Source organism: Bombus flavifrons, chromosome 4 (genome assembly GCF_040668555.2).
Source record: "Bombus flavifrons isolate JBK064 chromosome 4, iyBomFlav1_principal, whole genome shotgun sequence".
Classification (NCBI taxonomy): domain Eukaryota; kingdom Metazoa; phylum Arthropoda; class Insecta; order Hymenoptera; family Apidae; genus Bombus; species Bombus flavifrons.
Window position 1 is genome coordinate 9,007,596 of NC_138445.1, and position 21,753 is coordinate 9,029,348.

The 21,753-nt window shown below is 41.7% G+C and overlaps 1 protein-coding gene across 4 annotated transcripts in view; it reads right to left on the reverse strand.

Annotated features, from left to right (window-relative positions):
* Nucleotides 1-21,753, reverse strand: part of Syn1 (Syntrophin-like 1) — a 358,979-nt gene that overhangs the window by 17,809 nt on the left and 319,417 nt on the right. For all 4 annotated transcript variants that reach the window (XM_069111670.1, XM_069111672.1, XM_069111673.1 and 1 more), the window contains exon 5: nucleotides 12,114-12,337. In XM_069111670.1, coding sequence (XP_068967771.1) covers nucleotides 12,114-12,337 — 224 coding nt within the window. The remainder of the gene's footprint in view (nucleotides 1-12,113; nucleotides 12,338-21,753) is intronic.

A 21,753-nucleotide genomic window follows, 5' to 3' on the forward strand; every position in this document is an offset into this window, starting at 1 on the left:
TATCGATTTCTTTTTTGATCGTTGGTATTTTTAAGTCTTTGCGTATATCCTCGGGCAAGCATCTGTGTACCATATTAACGCTATTGAGATATGTATAATTTTATGTGCTAGACTAGGTTAGATGTGAAGTAGTGATACTTGTATGTGAATATCAGTGTGTGGAAGAATGTGTGTGCGCGGTGCCCCGAAAACAAATGAATGTAAACTGTTCAGTCGGTTAACAGTCGGGTATGGAAGAAAGTGCTGAAACGCGTGCAAGTGTGTATCGATGAATATCTTTGAAATCGTTTATCAAATAAATATAATTATATTAAATAAATATAAATATAATTATTCTAATATAAATTCTAAGTGTAAATTTAGTTCCTATACCATTATTTCAGCTATTAAGATCCAAAATTCTCAACAAACGCTATTAACGAAAGCACGCACGACCGATGGCGAATAATATGTCACGAGATAGCAACGTCTTACGGCCATTCGTTCGAGCGAAGATTAACAAGCCAGAAGCGACAAGTGTTTCACTTCCTCTTGCCTCGCGATATTTCAGATTACCTCCCCCTTCACGTCGTTTTCATAATGTCGTTTCCGTAGCAGAGTGGAGACAAAGAAAGGAGCGAATTAACTGGAGTCCCTCTGTTTGCAATGAAAATCCAATTTCGTTTGAACGCGGCTCTTCGAACGCGGCCAAGTTTCCGAGTAAAACTGATCCGGCGTTTATGCTACGGGTAACCTGCCGCGATAAATAAACGGGCTGCCCTCTGCCTACAAGAGATGGTAAATGTAGAAGAAGGTGGAGAATGGAAAAGTGGCTGAATTAAACGAGCGACGTTAACTCGCTCGTCTCGAAGCCCTTTGTCGTTCCGTTCTACTTTATGAAATCTTCGCGTTGACACGCTTACAATACTTAGAAACTTTAATCCGCCTGTTTGTCACGTCCCAGTTTTGCTTTTGTTTGCAGTTAAGATAAATCGGGAACACCATCGCGTAGGGAAAGTATGTTTAAACCATATCGCGTTTGGAATTCACAAATTCCATTAGCAAATGCGTCGAGGATTCAAGCTAAAGATCTGACGAGATCGAGTTGTATCTGAGATGGTTTTTTCGAATCCAAAGTTCATTGTCTCGCACTTATTACGTATTTTTACGGTGTATCCAATTGTTCATAATTATTCTGTTAATTTATATCCTTAACACATTGATTGTCACACGTGTTTTCACTGAAATCTCTGTCAGGTCACGCGTGCCACACTACCAAGCGTTCTCTGCTAGGTACTCCCATCGATATTTTAGTAATGCGAGTAAATAATTTTTTAAATAAATCATTTTCGTATTATTTTATAACAATTTAATAGTTTTATTATTTCCCCTAGAATATCTTTTCAAATACCTACGACGATCCTTCGCAGGTAGTCAAATAAGCGCCACCCGAACACGGGTGACGCGGCCCTACCAGAAACTTTGCTGTTACCCGAATACGGGTCTCGCGGCAGTCAACGTGTTAATCTATTTATCCGCGTTACTCACTTGTTTTACGGCTGATTTTATTTGTTTGTAGGCTACACCCGAAAGTTTTCTGTGTTTTCTCTTATCTGTAACGATATCATAGCTGATCCTGAGTAATTAATTGATGTGGTTACACGGCTTAGTAGCCAAACAAAATTGCAAACCAGCATACTAAGTATCGTTTATTCCATTCATCTTCCTCGAGAAACTTAATGGAAAATTGAAATTTAAACACGGAATTAAAGATCATAGTTATACATATTTTTTTTTAGTTGGAAGAATTTTACAATCAATTCTCACTGAGAATTATAAGTAAATTATTCTGGCGTGGTACTATAACTTGAATAATAAGTGTTTATTGCATGTTTGATTCTAGTTGAATCTACTGTTTAAATCTAATATATATATGAAACATTCAAAGCGAATTTCCTTTTGCTTTGTTAAGGTTTTATCTCGTAATAGAAAGAGAGAGAGAGAGAGAGAGAGAGAGAAAATGCATGGATGAATGTATAATATTAGGTCGTCCGAAAAGTTTCTTTCGTTTCATAAGGAAATAATGGATGCACAATATTTTTCGTTTTATATTATTTTATCGAATTACATATGATCTATTTTGTTCTATCAAAATAAAGATCACAACGTTCAATAGATTATTTTCATGTTTATATAAAGATGCGTCGTTGTAAAAAACGTGTCTGTAAAAGGAAAACACTTTTCGGACAACCTAATAGAAAAATATATTTAAGCAAGTTTAAGCAAAAGTATAATGTGTATGCTAGTCCATACCCGCACGCTGGTAGCGTTACTTTACAAAAGAGCTTCGAAGCCATGGGTCTATGGGTATTTATACAATTACGGTAAACTGGCCTGTCTGTACCCTGTTGCATCATCTGTGCAAGGCATGCTCCTAGAAAACTACGAGACTAAGAGACCCTTCAAATTGATTTAGTTCTAAACAATACTCAATGACTTCGAGGGCTAAGAAACTAAACTTTAGAGAAGATGTACAGTTTTCCTTGAAGTGGGATTCACTTCAATACATTCAATACAGTAGACAGGAGGCGAAGCAAGTTTCAATTTAAGTCTCATCATTTCCTTGAGTTTCCCCGTAAAAATATAAATTTACATAAACACTCGCAGTCGACCAGTCTCATCTATAACAATATAGAGATTATTTAAAAATGTATTTCAGATGAGAGGCCTGTTAATTGATAAAAAAAAAATTGTTCTCGCAAATGATTTCTCGCGAGAACATTGAGAAACGTATGAAGCGAACTATTCGCGAACTACGAACAAATACCCCGAGAAAAGAGGCATGTGACTTGGGCGTAAATCTCGACGAGGCTTCGCGAGATCCTACAGAGGATACAATCCGACCGAGTGATTCGTCGCTTCGTGAGAATGAAAGAAGGTTTTCAGAATCGAATGGTAGAAAGAAGGAGCGAGCAAAAAGGTGGTAGAAAACGGTAGGAAGAATTACCAAGGATTCACCGTTCACAATCACGTGAAAGGTTACGTCGAGGCTTCATCCAATTACGTCGACCGGATTTTAAGCTGTTCCACCAGCGTTGGATCTGCCGTTTCAGCAGCGATTCTATAAATTACGAACTCGTGGAAATATTTCACCGCTTGCGGGGCTGAGCGTAGGAAGAGCGAGAGGATGCTACACGTTTCTTTCTCTTTTCTTTTCGCCCCTTGTGCTGTGGTGGTACGGTCATCCGGCTACTTTTCTTCCGGACACCGTGAAAAAGGTCAGGCCGCAGTTTCCTTCCTGGACTGGGAGAAGAAGCCGGAAAAAGGGAAAGCCAGGGACACGCGCACCCCGCAAAAAGGGTGAAAGCATGGTTCAAGGAAGGGTAGAATGTGAAATCCACAAATGGAACGGGCAACCTCCTTCTCGTCTTTCTTTTGGCGCGCTTCGACTGTTACTTTCTTTTATTGAATGGAAAAAGGAAAAAAAAAGAAAAAACGAGGCGAATAAAATGAAAGAGAAAGAGGGATGTGTCGAATGCAATTTCACGGAACGACATGCGGATGTCTGTTGTTTTCCACGTGGTTGTTCTCCTTGTTGCTTCTCTCTCGTAGCAAGCTTTTCCCCGTGTCTGGCAATCGCGTCACGATTTCGTGAGTTTTATTTGTAATTTCGGAAGGCGCTGCCCGGATTTGCTACCGAATATTGGCCGCCATCGACGAACCGTTTAAACTTTATCCTGTGGCAATTTAGGCGTAATTTCCTGAAATACTCACTTCTCTCTTCCTTTCTTTGTGACGTTTCGTCAGAAATTCTATCGAGGTGAATCGATCCGTTTGCGAGTTTCACCCGTTCCTTCTTGACATCGAGTTTGCATTGTAAATCGTCAGGTGTAACGCACGAAATATCTAACCTCATTTCGAGCCTTTTCTTTTTATATATTTAAGATACTAACTTTCTTCATTTCTACGTATACGAACGTACCTTTTATGGAATCCCGTGAATCGTGACTCGTTGGAAATTATCAACTTCACGCTTTACAATGTACTAATACAAATTACAACAGACGTGCCTTTTTCCGAATCTTTTATTGTACGCTAACATTGTGGGATCCATCACAAAAAACGCGCGCTTGTTCACAGATTCGGCGATAGTCATCTCGAGGGCAAATTTGCCCGATTTGTCGATTCATAAATCTATATCTGGCCCTGGCAATACCAACGACAACGTGACACCGGCAACAACTGTAACGAGAAAAGTGACAGCGGTTCGAAAACTGCTGTTGAGCCGGCGTTAATCCGAATTGATGACCGTGGTTCGTGTCGGCCGACTGATAATAAATAAACGCGAATGGCGTGAACACAAAAAGCACACACGCGCGGAGTAAAAAACATGAAAGAGAGAGAGAGAGAGAGAGAGAAAGAGAGAAAAATAAAATTTCTCGTGGGAAACCGACGCCGATATTACCAACCTGTGGATACGCGATACTCCGTGCGACAGATCACGCGCGAAAACAAGCGGTGAGCCTCTTAAGAGCGATAGGCCGCTCGAATTTCGAGTGCACTTTACAATAAATTTCTACCAACGCGAAATTGGATTTCCTTCATCTTTTGTTTGCCGCAGCGTGTCGATCATCGACCAACGTGTGTGTTTTTATTTTTACAAAGCTTTTGCAAAGACGAATGCGGCGCAAAGATTGCGCGTTCGAAGCACGAGGGTGGAATTAGGATACGAAAAAGGCTGGAAATTTGGAAATTCTTACAGAGAAATTTCTGGGAATATTTGGCGTTGAAACATGGCAAGAAATAGGAAACGATTTCTGATTATTATACATTTTCATTTGAGACAAAGTTTTTACATTTTTGCTTAGAACTGATTCTAAACAGTAGCTTGTAAAACCTTCGGTTTTAAAGAAAACCACGGCGAAGAAATATAGTTTCGCTGTGTCTTATATTTTAAGTTCAATATTAATCGTCGACACACAGATTCCCGAAATTTCCACCCCCTTTGTCAACAAATTTTGCTTCATTCCCAATTAGCTTCGTTGCTCAACATCACCAACTCTGCTTGGAAGGTTCCTTGTTTTCCGCAGCATCCGTCTTCCTAAGTCGGACGATAAAGAGTCGTGGATCGTCGTGGAGGAGGTGGACTAAGCCACTCTAGAGGGAAAGAAACTTTATCGTCGCTGTCAGTCTCGTGGTAAACGAATGACGCCTTTAGCGGCCTTATCTATCCGTAATTTTTACCCTCTTCCTTCACGCGGTGTAGCCTGCAACATTTTTTTTCTCTCACCTCCAAACCCGCCCTCTTCAAGGGGTTCGATATCGAGCTTTTGGGCCGCGTGCAGGTCATCCCTGTTCACGGCTGACGCGCATTAATATCGTCGCAGCTTTGGGGATACCGAGAAGCTCGGCTCTAATCCGTCAAATCCGAAAAGCCTCGCGAAATAAATGTCTAGCGCGATGATACGGAGAGTGGGTGGGAGCGAGTGACTGCGTTGGTCGATACCGTGCGCCACCCTGGGATCCGATTTTAAATATAGTTTGCATGGAATCGAATCGACCGACTCGTTTAAAAAGCAACGATATTTTCCTTTCGGGGAGGTAAATTTGTGCAATTGCAGCGACAGGTTGAGATTTTCTGAACGCGTGTGATTTCTATGGGGTGTGGATTAACATTCTAGAACGCTAAAATAAACGTGGTTCATGGTAGAATATGATTTGAATCGATTAGAGACAGCCATATAGTTTGTAAGTAGAATAAGACGGTACATGGTCAGGCAGAGGAGAAACGGGATAAAACGCGGCTTGTGCGGTGTTTTATAGCCAGCCAGGTCTATGAATATCATGTATGAGCGCAGAAATAATCGAAACAGAGACTGTACATCGACGTCAGATGGCGCGTTCTTTCTATCGCGAAAGTTGCTTCCAGTGGGAATAAAGTTTCGAAGAACGAGCTACCAGGAGCGGCGGCAATTGGGTATACGATGGCCGCGTTTAAGTGGCCGTTTTTCACGTCGCCTCGTTGAATATGTATCTCGGTTTTCTTCCATCTCCCAGCTGCCTGTCCTTCTGCGATCAAAAACAAACCGCTAACTCGTTAATCATTTCCAGGCAAAAACATACAAATTGTTGAGACCGAGGAAGAAGCAAAAATGGCAAAAAAACTGGTTTCTAAAGCGAAATGAATTATTGAACGTCCAAGTTTCTACAATCGTACACGCGGACCACTGTTCCCAATCGTATCTGTCGAGACGCAACAATATTTCCACGGCGGGGGTGATTCTTCACCGTGCGACAGATCCGCTCGGAAGCGAGTCGAAAATTGCGCAAGGAGCCGTCAGAAGAAGACGTCACATCCACCAGGCACTCTCTAACGCCACGAAATTCCCATATCTTCGGCTGACATATCGTCGCGCGGCCTTTTCCTCGCTTCTTCCGTTTCTTCGCTTCTCCTCTTTTCCTCTCTCTCCTCCAAACCGCATCCGCGAAGGAGTACGACAAGCTTCTTACATAAATCACAAGCGTTTAACCCCATTTCGAAAGAGAACTGTCGCGTGTACGTGGTTGCGTTGAACGGCGGAACAGGCTTAGAGCCTCGAGAAGACGATGCGTCGACTGAGCTATACTTTAAACGGGCTGCGTGCTTTATCGTCCGCGTATTTCGCGTGACGGATCACGCGGCGTCTTCCGTTTTTCGATCGATTAATAAATCGATGGATTAATAAAGGCTCGGAGCAACCTGGTGTCCGATTCTTTAGTTCGATAAGCAATTTTGCAAACGGGACTTTCCAACGCCTATGTTTCCTTGTTTCCTGCGGAAAAGCTCTTCTCGTAGAAATTCTGACGATTTAATCGAAATTCTTACTGAATTTGTTTATATATTCTTACTGAAAGCGCTAGTCTTTGAATACTCGTTACAAGTTTCCGCATATTTCATTCCACAGCGTAATGATAGTAATTTAGTATATACTTTCTCACTATATACATATAACGTAATATATAAAGATACAAAAAAGCAATAACACGACACTTATTCGAAATTTATATTGGCGAGTATACAGTCGAGTCGAGTTCTTCTTTAACAGTTCAAAAGAAATAACCAACGAGAAGAGATGTGTTAGATCGCGGTGGGAAGAGTATTAAAAAGTTAACGAAAGGATCGTACGTCGAAAGTCGGAAAGAAAAAATCGCGGATAAGAGAGGTTGTTGATCCATCCGTCGATCTTTCACTTCCTCGCGTCTGCAGATCATGTACGAAGCCGGGGACCTCGTCAGAGGTTTGTTTGACGAGGGTATCCCATCCTCCGGCGATTAATCACTCGCTATTAATTAACCAGGCAATCGTTGGTCCCCGAGTGTAGAGGGTTGGAACGCTTCCAGCGTGAGTTCACCCTTTTCAAGAGAGCCCGTGATTGCTGCTTTGTACCAAGGTCACGGTCTTTAACTTTCATAAGCTCACACCCGATTCGTTAATTATCGTCAACTCCTTGGATTAATCGGTTTAAAAAGCGTTACGCAAACACGTTCAGCTTTTTATCGATTTTTCGCTACTTATGACTCTATCGTGTTTGAGATATACTCCATGAAAAATTGGTATAAATGTTTTCTTATGATTTCGATTTATGAATATCTATGCATTCATTTATGGAAATTTAATACGGCAAGGATAACGCGGAAAGATGTGTCAAATATTCAAAGTAAAGTATTCGTCACACTGTGAAGCAAATCTCTAGTCAGACTTTATCTCTTTGAATCTTATTCGTAATAATATGAATTTGCATAAAAATTCACGATCACTGTGTCAGATCTGCAAACACAAATATTTTTATTAAACTCTTATTCACAATTTCATCTACATCCTTCTTAAATTAAAGGTCCTAACATTTTTACTATTTTCTCCTCCTCCAAGTATTATTTCTTCAAACTGTTCTTCAAATTTGTACTTCACGAATCTTGACTCGTGATTGCACGAAGTATCACAGAGATTCCTATTCCTAGCTTTGATATGATACAGGCTAATGATGGAAAGACAATGGACCGTGACAGTTGCACGGCAGGCGTCGCGGTTGTTTCATCGACTGAGCTATTTGGAACAGACCATTCTGTAGACTCTCTATTCATTTCACCCTTAGCGCAAGACTCCAGACAGCAGTAGAATAATCTCACGCGTGTCATACCTCTCGTAGTTTCCCTACCGTCGCACCAAAGATGGACTACTCGCCTGTGCTGGAGATGACTTTGGACAAATCAGATTCGCACAACTGTTCAAAACTGCTTCAGCTTTAAACCCGAAAGCGCTTCGTCCTGTAGAATAAACTTCTGCGTATCATAGAAACAGATCGCGAGGTGCTTTAATCAAAATTCTTTGGGAATTTATCGTTGGCAATTAGAGATTCGAAAGTTTCGCGAGAGAATTGTTCAATTTTCTCTAAGGCTCCTTACCAAAGGGAATAATATCGGGAAGAATCGAATAATATCGTAGAAGGCAATTGTCTAAGGGCGAAAGTCGTTGATAAAGGAAATCGTTATTTAAACGAGCAGGGTACGAGGTTGCCCCCGTAATTAATAACCGAACAAGTTGCCGCTGCATCGAGGGTAATTTCGGTGATTACTTTGGCAACGATTACTGTCGGGGGACTTTGCGCGCGGACGTGATTCTGAAGTTTCCGTGAGCGGCGTGCTAAATCGTTAATTACGATCAGCGCGATTAATCACTCCATTGGCGACGACGGCAATTTAACCAGGCACGCTGGCCAACACACGAGATGTAAACAAGATTTAAAGGCGATCTGCTGTAAAATACAATCGTCTGGTTAACGATCGAACATTTTTCCCACACCACTTCGTGCAACGTTTATTCTCGTTTGTCTGGTTTTTCGAATGAAAAAAGTAAAGACGATAAAGACACAGGGGCTGGTGAAATATACCGGTAAAAAATTTCATGGATACTCGAAATCGAGTTTATTTTTCCATCTAATATATTCAAGTTCCTCTATGCCAAAAAAGGTCGATTCTCGACGCGATTAATACTTTTTACAAGGTTTTACAAGGTTTTAAAAAATAATAATAAGGTTTTAAATAATAATAAATTTTACAAGATTTTAAAAAATAATAATAGATACAACTATCGGACGACGGAATCGCGAATGCGGGAATCGGCTGGTTAATTTCTCATTTTTCCATCGTTCATCTATCCTTCACATTTTCGCTTATTTTGTCTGGCAAACGAATCTAACCGGTCATCGCGGTATTAATCGATCGGTCAATGGGAATCACTCTCTGTTGATCGACCGATGATTTTTGATCGTTCACCATTTTTCGTGTTTTTCATTCGTCGATACACCACTTTGGTGAATGTTTCTGCTTGGAAATTTGATTCTTTTTCCCGCGTTTGTATATCCCGTATCGTCAACTCGATTATTATCGTCGAACGCTGTGCGAAAGCTTTATGGCCGACGATTACTTAACAATTCAGCCTGTATCTCGCCGTGATGGTAATTCAACAACGAACAAACCTCCCACCCTGTTTTCTTCTGCGTTCAATAGATACAATAAAATATACATATATATACTAGCTCGCGAAAATATTTTAACACTTACCATAGAAAACTAAACTGTTATCATTATACTATACGCGTTATATAAAATATTTTGCAACTTCATTAATACTATAATAACACGACTATCGTCATACGACATAAAAATACGTGTAAAATATGTCTGCGAGTATTCGAATACTTTGATACGACCTGATAGATCAAATACAAAATTCTTGAATCCGATTCAGATCGAACTGATAACCTTCGAGTTTTTGAAATGAAAGGACGACTGTGTTTTCGGTGTCCGTTTAACGTTTAACGTCGACGGGAAGATCGCTTTCTCCGTTTTCTGATGGCCGTTTCCACGACAGCGTAGTATTAACCACACAGTCTCGACTGGCGGCTCTCTTGGCCCAGGTTGCATTAACTTTCCGGATCGCGAGCACCCTCCAGCGAAATCCAATTCCAGGGAATGCGGTCATTTTCGCGTCTCTTTCCGTCTCTGTTTCTATCTTATGTCGCCGTGGGCAGGACTTCTCCGATTACAGGGCACCGCGACCGAACAAATGGACACGCTGTTTCCTTCGAACAGGAGCATCATGACGGGATTGCTTTTAGTCGAGCATTGCCGGAAATAAAATAGGTTCCGTGAAGCCTTCCTTCAAGTGAAAGTCTTCGATCTTGATCGATAAGTGATTTATGTAACTAAGAAAGCGTCGAGGGATCTTTAATTCCTCGCCCAATTGGAAGCATCTTCGATTTTAAACTGATCTTTGACTTTTTAAAACTGATACTCAAGTTTGAGCAAAGTCAAGCAATACAGAACTTGGATCTTTGTTTAGGAAACATCCTCATTCCCTAATCAAAGGGTCTAACAAATAGAGACGATATTTTTTAAACTGGTCTTCCTTCTTTTACGATTAATATGTTCATCCCAACTTATATATGTTCTCTACTCGGTTATATGATTTTATATACTTAACGTTACTACAAAAAACATGTTAATTTCTTAGATGAGAACAACGGAAGACTAAATTGATACACGAGTGAAGAGCATTAATTTTAATCTTTTAAACGTTTTTAAAGGTAGATCTTGGATCTACTCACCGCATAATTCACTTTGTATATAATACTAATATTACAATATAAAAATTGAGGGACCTCCCAAAATTATGTCTTCCTTTAATGAAACATCCGGAATGAAAAAGGAACATAGAGATAGAAACAAAAACCGCTAATTCATTTACCGTTGTATCGAATAAATTACTCCATATTCAGAGATTCGATACCGATCCAAAGGAAACGTCGAGAGGATCTCGCACTTCGGCCGAAACAATCGCATGGACGAGACATGGCCGATCATCGTGGTGATATTCGCTGGACAGACAACCGCGAAGGTGTCACGTCGTCCAACAGATACACACACACACAAACACATGCATATGGACACATACAGTTGTGCAAGCACGGACACATAGTAGGACAGAATTTGGCTCGATATCGTAGCCACGAGCTGGGGAGCGGGGGCAGTCGATCGTGCCACCGGCAGGCCGGCCAACATAACGCATTCGTGTTCACTGGCACAGCCGGGGGATTACCAATGAGGCACGTCGGATTACCGCAGTTAGCGGTGTTCGTTAGACCACTATTTTAATTAAGACTATTATACGCGCGCTCGGCTATTCGTATCGCGGCGTCGGGACGGCCGTTACGTGCGCGGACCGTTAAAACGCGCAGTCCCCGCGACGTCGACTCGTTTCGCGGCCTATCGATTGCGATTATCGACGCGCCGCCTCCGATTCCGCATGATTGTTTGAGAGCGCAATGTACAAGTATGGTATGCACTGTTATACGTAGATACATCGTTCGGTATGTGGAATGAAACGAGCAAGTTAGTTAGTCCCGGCTAGAGAAGGTTTACGCGTACTTTGAAAACGATTTTAGGAAGATTAAAAGACAAGGAATATTTAGCGCAGATATAAGTTGGAATTCATGCGATATTAACGTAAAATCAGTGGAAAGTTCGTATTCAATCTACTGTGGAATCTTGGATCGTGAAAGTTCGCGTATAACGTTGCAGTAGAATAGGAGGATCATAGTCAGACCGCCTGCGATCTAAGGTACTGGAGGTTTACGATGTAAAAATTGAAATAGTTGGATTTCGGGTTACTCTATAACCTCTATACCTTTTATATCTTCTGTTCTTATTACATTATTTTATACGCTCATAGTGTGTTTATTTTCACACTCCTTTTGAAAGATAAGCTAAGTTTTCAAGTTTATGTTTTTAACTATCTCTAAATTTTAAGCGTTAAATGTAAATGAACTGTATGTAATAGTTCAAATAGTTCACGTTCTCCACAGTTGAATTTACATATATTTTTCTTTCGTTATTATTCTCGTTACTATTAAATATTTTTTCATACATATATTGCACCCAATCGACCGTTCGATTGCCAATCTATTCACGTACCAATTTCTTCCCTTTGTTCGTCTACGCTTCTCCACTTTCCAATTTTCCACAGCACCAGCTTAAATTCTCGTTCTAAAATATTTACGACGCACATAGAAAATAAAAATACAAATTTTGCTCACCTGGTAGCGATCAATGGACAGGTGATGCTGGGCGAGGCCCAAGCTTCGGGACTCCAAGGAGCGCACTCGTACAGCCTCAATTCCCGACCGGAAACGGCGCCGAAGACGCTGCGCCATCCACCGGTACATCCACCACCGAGTGCGAATCCACTTCCGGCTCCTCGCGAGGTGCTGGCGCTGCTTCCTGCTCCGTCCTCGCTGCTCTCGCTACTAGCACGTCCGTTCTGTGGACAGATCGCGTAACACGGCTCGTAAATCTTCTCTGTGCGTGAGAGTAGGATGCGCGGGGTGTATGCACGTAACCAAACAGCCGGCTGATCGCGGCGGAAATCGTGATCCGGCACGATTCACGCCCCGTCGAGAATGCTTCTTTCGGCGACACGCGCGAGTCAAGGCGAAGCGTGAGCTCCAGGCAAATTTGCGAGCCGCAGAAATTATGCGAGACACCTGCTCAGCCACGATAACAACACGCCACTGGAATTTGCGATTTCTCATTCCCTCGAATGCCACCATATATACTACTATACTATACTTCTGTTGGTATATATACTTCCGTTTATAAGTATCGTATTGTATTGAGACATCTGCTGATTTCATACAAAATAGATGAGACTGATTCAGATCAATGTGCAGAGAGTTGGAATGTCGGAGTTTGTAGGATAAGAATTCAAAATGAATAACAATTTGTAGGTACAGTAATACCCGGATGTATAGCTATCGAGCGGGAATTGCTCGTCCATGTAAAATCGAGCGAAAGCCCGTACGTTCGATCAAGGGGTGTAACCAATCGTGTACGCTCTCGCGTTGTACGATTGCGGGAGGATTGTTTGATCGATTGCTTATGAATTTGACTATATTTATACACAAACTAGCGTGTATATGTATATGTGCGTTTTCAGATCCTGATTCTAACCGATTCTGCTTATTCTGACGTGACTGTGTTCTCGTAGATGTGATTTTGTGAATTTTTGTTAATTAAGTGTAATTTTCGCGTGACTCAGTTCTCTGATAGATTCTTAGTAGATTCTGCAGATTCTGATCGAAAATTGTCTATTTCCGCATTCTTTATACCTCGTACCTTCCCTTTCATTGCACGTTGTGCAATTCAATGGAAGGAATCGATCCCCCTTAGAAGGTGTTGTGTGAGGGTGTACGTGGAGGTGGTGGAACGCACACCTCTGTAGAATGTTCGAGAGTGTCCGAGTTATGTTGCGGAAACTGTTAGGTCGATCGTCGCATGACCGATTAGAAACTCTAAGGTTTATGACAGGGCCTCGATTATTGAGCTACGGAGAAGTGCTATGAATAAGTTAAAAATACATCCTATGGCAAATTCGTTGAATTACTCCCGTAACATCTGACCGCTGACACGCAGATGGTCGTAGCGCTAAAAATCTATTTCTTGGAAATAGCGGTTGCTTTCGACTGTGGCGTAAACCTGGCTTAACGGAATTCTTGGTACATCGTGTTATAACATTGAACACACTATGTATGCGAAGTGGTGATTTCCCGACAATTGACCAACATTATCTGACTTCTGCTCAATCTGCTGCGAGTGTATCACGGGCACCAGTGAGAAGTAGACAGTGCAAATAAGACAAGATAGATAGAGTGTAATAAGACGACTGTAGAATCGGGACATTTCTTTCTCCTAATGACATATTATATACTTCTTTAGTTTAATTATAAATTGTTGGACAAATATAGTTATATTTGGTATCATTTTTATCGCACGAGTCTCAATAATTTGACTATTTAGTAACGATATAACACAAAATTTTAAAAATTATATTCTTATTATATTTAAATTATATTAATTTATATTACTATATTTAATTTATATTATATTAAATTATTGGGTTTGACTCCGGCCTGTCTCGAACCAACAGTTCTAGAAATTGTTAGGGATAATTTGTGAACATATTCGTCAACACATTCGCGGAAAAATTCGTCACCATACATTCCGACACTATTCTACTATGTGCAAGAGATAATAATTATTTGTGCTCGCATTTTTGTAGTTTAATTCTAGTGATAACATCCCAGGTAGATGGAAAGTGGTTGGAAAACTGAGTAATTTGTGGGATCATTTACATCATAGAAATGGAAATAAAATTTCCCTTTATTATCTATGCTCTCAAGTGGCTTTCATTGGGCTTAGTAACGATGAATTTTAAACATTCTGATAGTTGTCCACGAATCTTCATTTTTCTCTGGCATTCCAATATTCATATCTTTTTTATATTTATATTTATATTACGCGAAAGTGATGGTATAGCACGTTATTGCCTTTACACGTTCGACGAGCATGTAAGTAGCACATGAATGAAAAAAAGAGAGAAAAGGGGGACATTTTTCAGCGAGCGAAAGCAAACAACGATAGACAGGATGCATTGGCAGTTTCTTTCCACTTCTAGTTGCATTCCAGACATACGTCGTTCGTAGGCGACACGGACGATGGAAAAAGCGCAGTAAACGAAGGAAAGCAAAAGGAGAGAAAGAGAGAAAGAGAGAGAGAGAGAGAGAGAGTGCGCGCGCGCGTGTGTGTCGCCTGCCGTTCGAGAAATGTAGCCTCATAAGTGTCAAGCGCATTTTCCCGCTGCCACTTATCCGGGAGACAATATCGAGCGGAAGGAGAGAACGCGTGGTTTGTGCGCCGGATACAACCATGTAAACCCTCTCTCTGTATAACGGGCTGGTGGTTTTCAGTACGGCCGGAATGCAGGTACGGGTAGATGGAGGACATTGTGTCCTCCATCTGCTCCCCGCAGGGATGATACATCGGGGATTAATTGAACTGTCGAATATTGACATTCCGCTGAAAACGCTGCGTGTTTACGCCGTGATGGTTAAATCACGTGTCTCTGGACCGCGTGTGCGAGAGCATCCTTTTGGATGCACTCGATTCTCCGCTCCATCCTTTGACCTTCCCCTACCCTGTTCTTTGAATTCCTTTCGATTTATTTGCAAATAGTATTATATCAATTCGAGATTTCTTTGTTTCTCTCTTAAACAACGTCGGAACGGTGGGGTAAAAGGACAATGGAATTCTCTATTATGGTCTCTCTGTTGTCCGCACGTACTACTCCCTAGCGAAAACGAATCGACACGTTGCCCCGCTTCCTTTGCGACCCGTTTCCCCAGGATCGTTTAATTACTGGCTCCGAGTCTGCGGTTGGTCGCCGCTTTTTTACATTTCACCGACGATCGTGCGTCCGACGTAGCTCCATTAAGTCGTGTCTTGGTGCGCAAAGGGACGCTATCCACCGCCGGTTAACCGTCGATTATTGCAGCTGCTGGTAAACGATAAAAGCGACAAGCTTATCCAATTTGTTCCCGGGGAAAATCGACGACTCGTCGTGACCAAGTAACGGTAATTAGCTGCGTCCGATACAACCAAGTTTCGCGGCATCCAACCGGCAAATACTTCGTTGTCTATCCACCGTGCCCCTTTGATCTCTTTTCTGTCCGCGTTTCAAAGCTACACCCGTATAATTTTTATTTCATCGATACAGGGAAGATTTGCTGTTAGTCTCGGGCCGATCTCGTTCTGCAACCACTCCGTTCCATTTCATCAAACAGCCCGACGAATCCGACAGCATTTAATATTTCAAAGCGATCCAACGTTTCTGGGCCGCGATAAAAGCGGCTTATCGGTGAATCGCCTCTCTGCATCGATTTAACGTCGAACATCTTTCCGATAGCTGCAGCGTCTCGACCCTAATTCTCGGACCGAGACATTAATTTCCAAGCGGTCCGTTATAAACACACGCCCCATCTAGGATGAACTCGTTCTCTCTCTCTCTCTCTCTCTCACTCTCTCTCTCTCTCTCCACTTGCCTCTCTTTCTCTCCGTCGAATCTCTTTAACATTTGACTGAGAACGATATAAGATGGCGAGCGACGAAAATTACTCTGTTTACGAAGCGGGCTTTTAAAGCACGGCGACGATAATGGACTGCATTTTGTCCTCTCTAGTAGTAAATTATTCGCAACTAATCCGGCCAGCATGGACGATGCAAGGGGGCGGCAAAGGTGTCTCTTGTAAGGTATGAAAGAAGCCACCGCATGTTTTCAGTCATGGGAACAAAGAGCTCGTTAAGGATCGATAAAAATTTCACGCGGTTCGAGGTTCCATTGACACCGTTCCTAAAGTCTGCTTCCGGCTTTACTCGATAAAATGGGAAGGATCGGCAGAATTTACCATTTATGACGTGTACGTTACACGGCTCTCTTAATGGCGCCACAGTTTGCCAAGATTGTAATGGAGGTGTGAATTTCCTGGCTGTGAAATCATTTCAAAGGCACGTGCTATTTAGGACAGACGTGATAAGAGTATATCAGTGAATTCAAGTGTCCTCGAATCTCCTACACGGTAGAATTGTTATCTGCCTTTATACCAAGATAGTGAGCATGAAATTACGCGATTCAATAACCAAGATTTAAAGATCATTTAACGTTGGGATAAAATTGTTCGGGTCGATGAAGAATTCAATTTTTTCACCATACGTGTTCACGATTATTTGAAGCTTTCAGTTAGTGTCAACCTGAAGAAGTTCCAAGCACACGAATAATACAAGTTATTTGTAATTTTACTAAAAGATGAAATTTCTAATTTCTAGTTTCTCGGAGGAAATTCATCGTGAAAGGAGACTCGCTAGAATTTCTTTCAAACAAATTCTAAAATAGAGAAGACAGAAGAAAGTGCAGGTGATAATTGCAGTATAAAGTCTCTACTCGAACAGAGTTTAGAGGAAGAAGCAACTTTTCTCCGCGAAAGAACAACGTTTTCGTTGCGAGAAAGAAACGGGCAGGAAGTGGGGCTGGAAAGCGTTCCTCGTTCTTCAAGAAAATTAAGCCAATTAACCCCTCGAGCTCGAGGAAGAGAGAGACTTTCTTTCAGTTGGCAGTGATCCAGCCACTCTGCTAGACTTACATCGGCCTGTTTCTGAAACAAAAAAAAAGAAAAAAAATCCTATTGTGCCTCTTGGCGCACAATTCGTCGTCGATGAAACTTGCAACGATGCGTCTTTCAAAATCATCTGCGCAAACGACAATTATATTGCAACGCGATTAACGAAAAAATAACGTTGTCTTTCATTCTTTTTCAACAAGGTAGGAAATTCTGATATAGGATAATCTGATAAATAAAATAATACGTGTAAGCGAGGATATTACAAATTAACTGAGAATATTATAATCAAGATGATAATTATATCAGTAGCGAACAAATTTCTCTCATTTTGAAGGATAGAAATTCTTCTGATACAATCGAATCTCTATCTGGATCCTGTTTCACGTGGTCTTTGCCCTTTCTTCCTTTGCTACTTTGTATTTTTTGAAAGTAAAAATAAAAACCTCTACCCGCAACGGTATTCGCACCGTCAACTGACGCTCAGTCTGGAACATTCGTCGGTCGATCGCGATTCTTTTCCATTCATCAACCGCTGTTGTCGATTCTGCAACGCTTCGCGCTATCGCGCCGTGGCAATAATAACGAGAAGGAATAATAGTGGCTGTTGAAAAGCGCGATGAATATGGTTCGTTGGAGTGCAGTCGATTCGGGCTGGTATCGACGAGCGTTTCTATGTCGAAAGAGAAACGGAAGCGATCGTTTCCAACATTGTACAATTTTATTTTTAACCAGGCTTTTTCAACCAGATAAAAGGAATATTTTTCCATCGGCGAAAAAAGTCATAACTCGGATTGAATAAAAAATCTGATTAATCTTGCGCATTGTTTGTACGCTTGATGGTGTTGTAAGAACACACTTCAGGATACTCGTCGTATTCGTGTTCCATTGAGAAACGCCACTTATCCAAGTATTCTTCCGGAAATTGTTTGCGTGCGATGGAAACGTTCCGTGATATCAGAGATTTATTGCCGCGTTAAGGGCCTTCAAGGGATGGGGATACGATCGTTTTTACTTCAAATTAATGAGTGCCTCGAGATCTCTCCGGTATACACGTGGAAGTCTTACAACGACTTCGATAAGACGAAGAAAAACACAGTTGGTATCTCGAATCTGCTGGTTTAACGATACAGAAAGATCGGTCCTACGAGATAGCATTATTCTGAAAAAGCGGAAAGCTTACAACATTTGCATAGTAATACCGTACTCGTTAACGTCACTCTATTAAACGACGATAAAAACACCGATGATACCAACAACGACCCTCTATATGGTGAGGGCAGACTGTACCTCGTCGTCGAAAAATCCATTTAATGTTCCTTCGACTCTGCATCGTTTAAAAGGAGACTCTGGATAACCGATGTTCCGTGACGGGGCGCTCTAAAGGGGTTAATAAAATTGCACCAGCAATATGCATACTTCCGGAGAACTTGGAGAATGGCCGGTGGGACGAACAAGCTGACGCCTCTTGTCTCCAACAACCTGATCTTCTTTTCTTTTCTTCTTTTTCTTCCCTCTGCAGACGCAGTTTGTTCGAAACTTCGTTTGCACTCGGTTAAGGAAAGTTAGGGAGGGAAAAAGCGCGCTTAGGCAGCTCGTCTGCTGCCGGCTAAACGCTGATTCCGGAACGCTTCAACAGACGGCCAAGGACTAACTGAATCACCTTACTCCATCGATATGAACTCAATTTCGCGTTGTTTCGGAGCGTGCAGTTAATTTTAGCATCGCTCGGGACAGTGTTGATACCGGTGGCTCGTTTTTGATGCTGGTCTTTGGATACCGTGAACGAGAAGATCGGAGCTTTCTTTCTTCCTAGGGTTGATGGGTTTGAGATAATAGCGTTAGGTAAATTGGGGGTTTCAGGGGCGACGGTTCCTCAAGAATTGTCTGTGTTAACTTATAGTTTATAAAGAGGAAACTGTTGATTTTGTAAAAAAAAAAAAAGACACTTCGAGAGCTATGTATTTTAATATTTTTCTTTGATCAGTTCAACGATATATTCAAACTTTAGCAAAATTATTGAATAGTGAAAACGAGGAGAAAGCAGACGAGAGCGATTTGAAAATTTAAACTGATGAACAGGATTGCAATTTATTCAGAGAATGTGAAGGTTTGATGAACCTTCTGAGTGGTGAAAGCAGAGATTCAATGAGCGAATCGCGTTAAAAAGTAATTAGATCGGACCGTGAGTTCGCTAAATATTTACTGATATAATTCGCGGCCAAGCGCAGCTTTTCATTAAAACGAAAAACGTTCCCGTGCGAATGGAAAATTCGCTGGGATTTCTTAAATTTCATCGTACAACCATTCTCTCTATCCTCTGATATCGCAAATATATAATATTTATCGATTATTAAATTAAATATTCCGTTCTACGTTATTTTCGTTTATCCTAAAACACGTTATTATTTCTCAAATGCAGGAAAGACCGCGAAGCTAAACACGGCGTTCCATCAAATTCCGATGTTTTGCCGCGTAACTTAATATTTCGACGGGCTTTTAAACGAGATGGTGCACGTACGGCAACGAATTCTTTAGAATTTCCATGGTTCCACAAAGGAAAAAAACCACCGCTGTACCATTTCGATGTAACAAACGGACGAAAAATCACGCCTCGATGGGGGAATTCTGGCATCGTAAATGGAATTTCGAACCGTTAAATACTCGCCGATGGCGTAGCTGTGTGCGCGAAAAAATAGAAGAACGCAACGGGAAAACACGTCGGCGAAGGTTCAAACAAATTTGCCCGCAACGTATGCTGATTTTCGGAACGCGTTCCGTGCGTTATCGAATGATTCGCGGGAACCGCGGTCTTGTTAGCGACGCGTTGCAAAACGCACTGTGATCGGTTTACATTTTATTCAACATGAGAGGAGACAGGCTCGTGTACACACACACATGAAAAGCTGCGTGAACGTGAATATAATGTTTGCATGTGTTTATTCGGCGTATTTTGCCGTGTAATAAAAATCGCTAATATTTTCGTTACCACCTGACCGGTGAACGAATGGTACGTGTAATAAAAAGAATTATTATCGAACTCGATGTTACTCGAAACTTATTTTACCTAGCCAGGCGTCAGTGTGTGGGCGCGAAAAAAAAAAAAAAGAAAGGAAACAAAAATGAAAACTGCATCGAGGGTGGAAAAGCGTACATATGTTCCAAACCGTTTTGCAGGATAAAGAAAATATTAATAAAAACCAGCATCGCGTTTGCAAATCCCGATTCATTTGTCGCATTACGGACGATGATTTATTCGCGCATGTATTTCTCGATTAATATCGAGCTGTGCATCCGATTACAGCGAACCAATGACTTATCGTTCCCGCGTCCATCTCCGATCCATCTACCTGTGCAACATTTTTAATCGTCTATCCGAGTTCTTTTTATTCTTCTCGTTAATCTTCGATCGACTGGAAAAAATTGTAACCGCTTCGTTCTTTTATTACAAAAAGGACGTATAAGTCACTATTGTACATTTTTTTTCTTTTAGTTTCGTTATTCGATTATTTCGCTTTTATGATCCCTGTAAAAGGAGCAAAAATGTCAGTACAATGTATTTTAAATGAGACGTATGTTTGAAATTAACGTTGAATAAAATATTATCTTTTGTTCGGCGTGTTTCAAAAGCAGAAATAAAATTTCGCATTGTCCATACCCGTAATTTTAATCTGAATTGATGACAAAAATAATTCCTATCCATTATGAAAGAATTAAAAATGTAAAACGAAGAGGGAAAAACGATGGACCGGATCGTACGAGGTCGCGAAATTTCTACATTCTCAAAATTCAAACTCGAAACTCAACTATTCCATTCGTCCCCGATGCTCTGTAACTTTAAACCAATCCTTGCATCCGCAATTTAGCACACCCTCTCTATTCATCTCTCCCCCGATCCCACGCCTCGTGATAGTCCTCGATCGTCTCGAAGGCAAGCGGAAGGCCGTAGCCAGCAAAGGGAACGCAGAGTCAGCGAGTCGGGGAGAGCCCGTAGGGGTGGAAAGAGGGCGGCAGACAAGACCTCGTGGGTGGTTCAAGTTCGCCTATCGACGCCGCCGGTATTTATTCGACGTTCGCCGTTCACCCTCTGGGAACGCGATTGTAACTGCTCTTTTAACCCTCCGTCGGCGCGTACTCGAGAGCGGCTGAGCGTGGATGAGGGAGAAGTTATGGACACGGAGGCTGCGTGAGCTGTGAATGCGAAATTCGAGAAGTTTCGCGGTAACGGGATAAAGTGGAGGCTTTGTAAACTCAAGGGCGTGTAAAGAGTTGTTGCTGTACGAGGTGGGGGCAAAGTAGCGTTTGCAAATTGGAATAGCCGGAATTTTTATCGAGAGATACGCGCGTTCTTCTACCAGCAGGAAATCTCCTATTTCTACGAGATTGCGTCGTTGGTTTTCAAACAATCGGCCAAACGGTGAAAACAAAGGTCGCGGCTCGTACGGTGACGGCGTCGAGACAATTTCAATTGGCTTCGTTTCTAGCAATATCGACGACGTTTCTCGTTATTATCGGCGTCAAAATCGACAGCCGCGTAATGCTACGAGGTAGCGAGGTACGAAAGAATAGAAAATACGAAAAAAAGGAACGAAGAGGAAGCAAAATCTTGTCGATTCCTCTGGTCCCTTGATAACCTCTGCCGTTCTTTCAGGGGGGATGTTTCCCACCCTTTCGATTCGAGGATGTCGCGAAATACCCTCCCCCCTCTCTATAGCTCGCTTTAATATAT